Raw genomic sequence first — 8,768 nt, 5'->3', positions numbered from 1 at the left:
TTTTTATTAAATAAATAAATTATTAAAACCAGAACTACATAAGAAACTATCGTCTTTAAATTGTATTAGTTAGAAGTAATAATAATACTAAAACTAAGGAAGGACATCCAAAATCTGAGATTCAAAGAAATAAATGGGATATTTAAGGGAATACAAGAAAAGTTGACACAACTGAGCAATAAAATAATAATACTAGGGTTATAATTCTTAGAGTAGATTGTTTAAGGTGCCAAGCTGGTTGAAAAATCAGAAATAAAATAAATAGCTAAATCTTTTAACACTACAGTATCAAAATAATCCCTCAGAAAGAAATTCTTAGAATCACAGATTGTAATAATGAATACCCTCAATGTGACAAACTATGAATTTCCAATTTACTTTTTAATCCTCGGGTTCCTTAAATTATGACTAAAATATGAAGACTACAAAAATTGACTAATTGCTTTGAATATTCAAATTTTCTATCCAACTTCATAACCTAGCAAATCTTGTAAATTGTACTGAAATAATTTAAAGTCAATTTCATAGATATTATATAATTGCTTTATTCTACTAGGGGATAGCATTGAAAAATACTTCTTCAATTTATTAGAGGTAGAAGCAGTTTTTACATTAAAAGGAAAACGAACATCAGATACGCCTATACTTTTTAAAATAAAATTTGAATCAGATAAAAGAGTCTCGTATTTTCCGATAAAGTTATACTTAATATGACATGGTTCACACAAATGCTTAATAGGTTTCCAATGCTCATTGAAAACTTGACTCTCAGATTCGGCTAGGTATGCTGTAAATTCTGCAAAAGTAACATCGTCTCCATTAGAGGCGTTATAAGGTTTCGTCCTGTAATTCTTGATGATATATTTTCCAAGTCGAGTTTGAAAATACATGGATCGATTATACTTGTATTCTAGTTTATTTCTAAAAGCAGATAAAAGTCTTTCGAATGGATGTCTCACAAAAAGAAACTTGGTGTAAGTACGTAATAAGTGCTCAATTTCTGAATAAGTAAAATTGCTCAAAGTTAAAAGTGAGAGCCTGTTATGTGCTCTCATTGCTGGGATTGAGAGAACATTTGTTGTGTTAGTAGCTCCAGTAAGAATCATAAATAGTCTTTTCCAATTCGTACATGCTACCTAAAAAATAAAAAAAAAAAAGATGAAAATGTAAATATTTCCTTATTGTATAAATCATGAATAATATTATATTAAATGATTTTGACATAATTAATAAATATACATATATATATATATATAAAGGCATCAGGTAAAAAGTTTCACTCATTTTAAGCTAAAGGCACAAACCACAACAAAGTTAATATTTCAATCAGTAATTTATTAATAACTACAAGCGAAATACAAAATTTAAAAATATAAATAAATCAACCTTTTAAAGTTACCACAGCAGCAACTGTCTGACACAGAAACTGTGGTTACCATCATAACAGAGCTTACTGACGCTGTAGTGAAAGGATAATTAAATACAAACCATAAATGACTACATAGTCATATAGTGACTGCATATGATACCATCATGAAATTTATTCACAACTGTCTAAAATTAACTTAAATTAGGCTCTTGTCAAAATTATAATTTCTGAAAAAGTTATTCGATAAAATAATCATTACAGAAATAATTATTTCATCAATCATGAAATAACTTCAATTCATGAAATAATTTAACAAATAACATCAGAGTAAAAATAAATTTTGCCCAGGTCTACTATAAACTGAACGTTCAAGACAGACCTTATTCTTCAACTGTACATGCCATTCTTCATTTTTAAGGAATTCCCAACAAACAGATGAGTAACAGTTAGTAAATTTGAGGAATTGGCCTGCAAAAAATGACCCATTACTTTGAATATTAATCAATGAACAGAAAAAACAACACTAATAGGAGAAAGATAACAGTAGGAATGTGGTAGTTAAATGAAGTGACATCATGTCAGCTATATTGTTCTTGATAGTTAAAATTTGATGAACATATAAAAAATTAACTAATAAACAAATTTATGTCAAACTTTGGAAACTGTAGTTCTAAAAGGAATTTTATCATCCAAATGTTGTGAACTATGATTAATTACATATGAATACATTCATTAGGCGAGAAACTAGAAAATCACACCGGCCTACTCCTGTCCCCCAGGCACTTCATAAGCTCTTCTAGCACTGATAAATACTTTTACAAATTTATATGAGAGCTGATATAATTTTTTAATATATTAGAACAATTTTTTGATCAAAAGTATTTATCAAAAATTCCCACAGTGACTTATCTGTCTTTGTTTTTTAGACCTTATATTTTTATAATATTGTTGTGATAACATAGGTTTCCACATAAAAGTGTGTATTATTTTAAGTAAAAAGAGCTTAGTCTGATATTTCAAAGTCATTGTTTCAAAAATTCTTCATTCAGTGGTAATTATCTTCAACAATATCCACCATAAAAAAAAAAATATTGGCACCTTTTTTAAGAAGAGCAAATTTGCTAAAATTTGAACCCTAACAGAGCTCTTTACTGTACCTGTTGTATAGCCTAGATACAAATTGAATCATTGCATAATAGAAAATAACAAAAAATTTATATAAAAATATAATACATTTTTTCAAGCATTCAGTTGCCCACCATTTTTTCAAAGCAACAGCTTTGAAATGGTAGATAAGATTCTTTTTACTGAGAATAAAATATAATTTCATAATTCACAATCAAACCTTCTTCTAAAATGAGTACCCTTTTTTGGTCTTGGCTCCAGGATTATTAAATGCAGTATTATTATTAAATGCAGTCAATTTAATTAGTAAATATTAATCAGATCAATGTGTAATTCGAAACAATTAGGTTTGGTTAGAGTTGTTAGTACAGCCATACAACAAAATGAAACAGAGTTTTTTGCTTCTGTTATCGAGGCTGTAGAAGTAATAAGTAACTATTTTATTTTTTTTTTTTTTTATACTACAGTAAAGTGAGGAAAATTTATCAATCTACTAAGTACGTACAATAATTAATGCCATGTTAGCAAAATGTTTGACAAAAATTAATGATTAATATACGTGTATTAGTTACACATTATAAACAAAAAATAAACTTACTATATAATTTCTAGCTCTTTCTTAAAACTGAATCAGAAAAGGAAGTTAAATATATTTTAAAGAATTTCAAATAAATAAATTAGGAGAAGTTTCACATCCAGATCACTCATAGAAATTATTATATCTTATAAAACTCAATATTCTAGAGAAATAGAATTTCTATGGTATTAGAATACATGATGGAAATCGTATTTAGCAGGTCAGAATCCAAGAAAAATAGATTACTTTAAAGTAACAGTTCACACTATATCAAGGCATAGAACTATAAAAAGAAGAAAAATAAACATGTAAAAACTAAAAATTGATGGTTGACATAATTTATTAGTATATAAAACAAGGTCTTTCTTTGGTGCTTTAAGATTTACAATAATTTCTTATTAAATTCTACACAAAACAAAACAGCAACACCTCTGACTTTATACTATATAGGTAATTAGTTAAATGATGACATCTCATGCTTAGAGTTTCTCCAAGTAATTAAGCTGTAATTACCATGAATTCACTATAGATAGGTAACAAAACTCACTCACTTGGAAATAAAAAAATAGAAAAGAAGCATATATTTATCAAATAGTGGTAATATGAATCTATTTAATCCCTATCTAATAAAGAACAGAAGATAGTTTACTGCTGTGTTCTGAAACTTAAAAATGTCTCAATAAAATTATAAAAACAAGAAAGGTATAAAGAATTAAATAAGTAATTACATGGTCAAAAATATTTTCACGAACAAGAATTTTTGTAAATCAACCTAATACATTCAATAAAAATGACTATTATACATTAACTTATCATTACCTTAGGTACATAGCAATACAGCAGTTGGTGTTTAGAATCAACCATAATATGATCCAAAAGATCTCGATTTTCCATTAGAGTGTTAAAGTTATCAGTCTCAGAATGATTTAAATGACTGCACATCTGATTCAAGTGTTCAAGCCTTTCAATGTAAACACTTCCAGAAAGTAATTTCTTGTTAACTTCTTCCTGGGTGCCAATATCTAGAAACCATTAAGTATTTATGCCTAAATTAATAAATACAAATTTAAGTTCATACATTATTCAATCATTAAGGAAAAAATAATGGTAAACACAAGAAGACTGGTACCTATCCCACAAAATCAAATCAACTGACATGACTCAACATGCAGGTTGCTGATTATTGCCTCGAATTTTTGTAAAAGAAAACTTATATAAATTCTTCAAAATTGGTGCAGTGTATGCACACACAACTTTCACTTACCACTCTGGAAGGTGGAAATTTCAAACAAAACATTTTTAATATTCTGTTTCTAAGAATACAACAGTTAAACAAAAAATAACAAATCTTTGTATGTATGATTGGGATTGGAAAAGAAAATCACGCTCGGTTATCACCAATTTACCAGTTGTCAAAACAGATTTTTCTATTTTTCCTTTAGTTAATGATTAAATTCTTTCATAGTTCGTATTCATCCATTTTTAAATAATATTAATAATACAAAATTGTTAATTATTTCAAATATCGTAGATCTTATCATTTTTTAGCTAGCCTGTTCATACGTACGCAAGCATGCTCACACACAAACTATTTTTTCTCATCCTAATCACTTCTTTTAACACTCTCTTCCACTCTAAACCTCTTAAGGACAACTACTAATTTCTTCACCACTGCCCAATGTTGTCCCAATGACTGACCCAAAAGATAACATAAGGTGGCACTCAGCCATTTCCCTCCACAAAGTAATGCCTATCGGCGGTCCTTCCTGCAGAAAGGAAAGAACAGGTGTGGGGAGATGGTTTTAGTGGGAAAAATCCAACACATGGATAGGTACAAAATTATTCGCTTCTTTTGAAGATTTCCACTGACCCTTGCTAAAAAAAAAGTGTGTATTTCTGTGCCAAATTTGAATTCCAAATTTTTCACAATCGCAATACTTCCCTTACTGTATATTCCATACATAGGCAAGTAAAACAAAAAAAAATACTAGGCCAACAATATAAGTCAATGGACACAAAAGGTAAATACTTATCTCTCTTTTTATTTTCAGTAACATAAATGAATTGATTTTCCAAAATAAACGGAAAAATTGAACTAAGAGGGTAAGTCAATATTTATCCGCAAGTTAGTTATATTTTTGTTTATGTTGGTAGCACAGTAGTTTTCCGTTGATGACGTATGCTTTGTTTATTTTTGTTAGGTCTATGCAAGCTTTAAGCTGCTAGGTTAGTTTCATTATCGCTGTCATGTTGTTAATGATGGCTGCTCCGCTTGCTGTTTGCGCCAAAGAAGAGCAACGCTCAGTGATCCATTTTTTGTGGTCGGAAGGAGTATCAGGGACTGAAATTCATCGAAGACTTTCAGTTCAGTACAGGAACATGGTTTTGCCACAATAGAGTGTCTATGAATGGATTGAAAAATCCAAAAAATGGTCGCACAAGTATTACGCACGATGAAGGAGCCGGACGACCGATGACCACCACAATGAAGAAAACATTGAGAGTTCACGTGAAATGGTGCTCTTAGACAGACAAGTAACTATTGACAAAATGGCACATCGTCTGCAAATTAATCACAGTTCTACCTACAAAATCATCCACAATAGACTTCAGTTTCTTAAAGTATCTGGAAGATGGGTCCCAAAACAACTCACAGAGTAGCAAAAAACAAATGCGCTTGGACACCTGCCAAAAATTGGTCTACTCAAAGAGGCATTAAGGGGCCATCGATTTAGCTCAGACGAAGCAATGAAAGAAGTTGTGCAATCCTGGCTCACAGCTCAACCGAAAACCTTCTTTTATGAGGGCATCATGAAGCTTGTACAACGATGGACCAAGTGCGTTGAAAAGCAAGGGGAATGTGTAGAAAAATGATGTACTTGTAAGTTTCTTATTTGATTACAATAAAATTTAATAACTATATTGCGGATAATAATTGACATACCCTTGTATTAACTAAATAAAAATTTACATTAAAAATTATCAACTAACAATCTTAGTCAAATGATAATCAAGTATGTGACAATGTAACATTGCTAAAAAAAAAAAAAAATCAAGAAAAAGTGAAGAAAAACAGTAGGATATAAGTTGTAAATAGAAAACTTGCCTTAAAATACTGGTAATAATAGCTTTGTGCTTTGTTGTAAACCATAATCTATTGATATTACAAAGCCTTTGGACTTTAAAAAATCACTTATTAACTGACAAATGCTTAAAATAGTTCGGAGGTAAAACAGAATTATATTTCATTAATGAGTATATCAATCATGAATATCATGGACAGCCACTCTTACAGTTCCTACAATTAGGAATACCACTGACTAAACATAGTATTTGCATTATTTGTATTAACTTATCTGCATAGTACATTCTTCTGTTAAAATAATTTTAAATTAGAAACTTTCCAGTCACAAAAAATGTTTTATCAATAAAAAATTGTCTGATCTTCATTTTATTTGATAGAATAGATCCTACATAAATCTAAATGCATACTAACTAAAATATTTAGATATGTTTTCATGGGAATTCAGCATAGCAATGGTTTCACATCACAACCTCATCCTCTATTCCCAGTAAAATAATTATTACTTCTGGATATCTTCCAACAGCCTTACGATTCTTGCAGTCTTATCTTTTCTGTAGTTTTACCAGATATTCCATGTCCCTCACTGCCGCCACAACACCTGCAAGTCAGGGCTTTTTCACTCCTGGCTCTTTAAGCAAACAGGGGCATCCATATAATACTAATATTCAAGTCTCTAGAGTCCTCAAGTTATGAGACCTATATGCATGATGGAAGCCCTAAACATTGGATGGACCTCCATCAATCATGTTTTTTTCTACAATAAATTCTGTTTCAAAATTCATGTGCAGGGTCTTAACCATTTTCTTCATTTGGCTTCCTAGTTTCCTTCCCTCTCCAACCTATCCTATAGGACACTACCGAGTTTAAGAGCTTTCCCGACCTTAGGAGCTTCATTTCATTTATCTTCATTCAGAATCTCTGGATCTTGACCAGTTTCACACTGAAGCTAGTGCACTTCATGATTTTTGATCCCATTAGTTTTTGGCCAATTCAGCCCCTTCTATTTATATCCAAACTGCCCCCCTCCCTTCACAGTTACTTTTACTTTTGTTTTTTTTTCTTTCCCGTAACCTAACCTTACGGTCATACAGGTTCAGCAGCAGAGGGATAGTGCATATGCAACTGCTGTCAATAATTAACAATTAATTTAATTAAAAATATTATTATATATTTATTTTTTGGAGGGAGAAAATTTATTTTAATTGATGGGGACATAATTTGGATTTTACTGTGGTCCAGCTCAGCACACGAATGAGCACCCTAGTGATGGGGCTGCAATTTATCCATCATCCAGGATCTGGTCCTACCTCCTCTAGTATTTAAATCTGGTCAAGCCCTCTAGGTCTTAGACTACATCTTCCTCTTCCAGTAGCTCGCTAATATCAGTGTGATTGAACAGTGAGTATGAATAAATAAATACCACTCCAGACACTACATTCATAGTTCTAGCAATCTAGGTTACCAAATGTCTGAATTGGTTTAAATTCATATAGGAATAAAGTGTGGATATCATGTCTCTCCATGGTTTAATTTTAAAATAATACTAAAATGTTAGTAATCAATTGGGGAGAAAACAAATATAAACCATTTTTTTTTTAGTAATAATAAATTTTCATTATAATTGTACAGTATGTACTTATTAACGAACAGGATACTGCTTAATCCAGAAATATTTTTTAACAAAATAAAAACAGTCCTTTCAAGTAAACCAAACCAATATCACGGCAGTATAATACAACAAATTATGATGAAATTACGTCACTATGTAATGAAAATATTGAAAAACAAACCAAACTTATAATTTTTTTAAATATATATAAAATATTATCCAATTAAATACATTACTGTACCCATAGCCTTAAAAAAAAAAAATCACCAACACTTGTAAAATATGAGTTATGATGTCAATAAGGATGATGAGAACATCCTTTTGGATGTTGTGAATTGTTGTAAGATTATTGGACAGGTAACATTAGCTGTAAAGGAATTTCTTTTCAGGGATACTTAAAATGATGAAAAAAAGGACATACTGGTTCCTAAAAAACTAATAAAAAAATGAGAACTAAGATAATCCTATAGTGTAAAAACAAACAGGAAAGGGATATGGTAATCATTCAAGGTCTAGGTCAAGGTAAAACAGCCATAGGATCTAAAATACACTAAAAAATCTTTTCAAAACTTATTTTTCCAGTATAAGTTATCTATAATTTAGAAAAAAAAAAATACTAGAATTGGGATAGTAAAAAATTTAAGAAGTGCAAACAATTTATAATCTACGCTTTTTTGTGCAGCTATAATTTACTATCAAATCAGTATCATACGAACAAAAAAGAGGTGATAAAAGATTGATTGTTCTGATTCATAAAGATTAAATTTCTGGGATCAGACAATGGTCAATACAAAATCATAACAATAAGGTTTGTTGTTGTTTTATTTTTATATCTGATTGTGAGACCTAGTTTTAGTTTTTGACAAATACAAAAGGTCATAATTCTTTTAAGGAAAACATTAGATATAATGAAATAAACAAGTATTAAAAAATTAATATCACAAGATAAGTTAAAAGACTATAAATATACTTAATCAATTTGCAAATATTTATTTTAAGTTTT

At 29.8% G+C, this 8,768-nt stretch overlaps 1 protein-coding gene across 3 annotated transcripts in view; it reads right to left on the bottom strand.

Annotated features, from left to right (window-relative positions):
- Positions 1-28: 28 nt before the first annotated feature.
- Positions 29-8,768, bottom strand: part of LOC106685648 (carbohydrate sulfotransferase 11) — a 9,683-nt gene continuing 943 nt past the window's right edge. For 2 of the 3 annotated variants that reach the window (XM_014428449.2, XM_014428447.2), the window contains exons 2-3: positions 3,891-4,093; positions 29-1,136 (exon numbers count right to left, since the gene is read on the bottom strand). In XM_014428449.2, the coding sequence (XP_014283935.1) occupies positions 462-1,136; positions 3,891-4,013 (798 nt within the window). In that variant the 5' untranslated portion in view covers positions 4,014-4,093 and the 3' untranslated portion in view covers positions 29-461. Of the gene's footprint in view, positions 1,137-3,890; positions 4,094-8,038; positions 8,564-8,768 lie in introns of those variants that run through there. The other variant, XM_067051348.1, reaches the window with a different exon arrangement.

Source organism: Halyomorpha halys, unplaced genomic scaffold (genome assembly GCF_000696795.3).
Source record: "Halyomorpha halys isolate HHAL.00 unplaced genomic scaffold, Hhal_1.1 Scaffold721.1, whole genome shotgun sequence".
NCBI classification, from domain to species: domain Eukaryota; kingdom Metazoa; phylum Arthropoda; class Insecta; order Hemiptera; family Pentatomidae; genus Halyomorpha; species Halyomorpha halys.
This window is presented reverse-complemented; position numbering and strand designations above follow the sequence as displayed.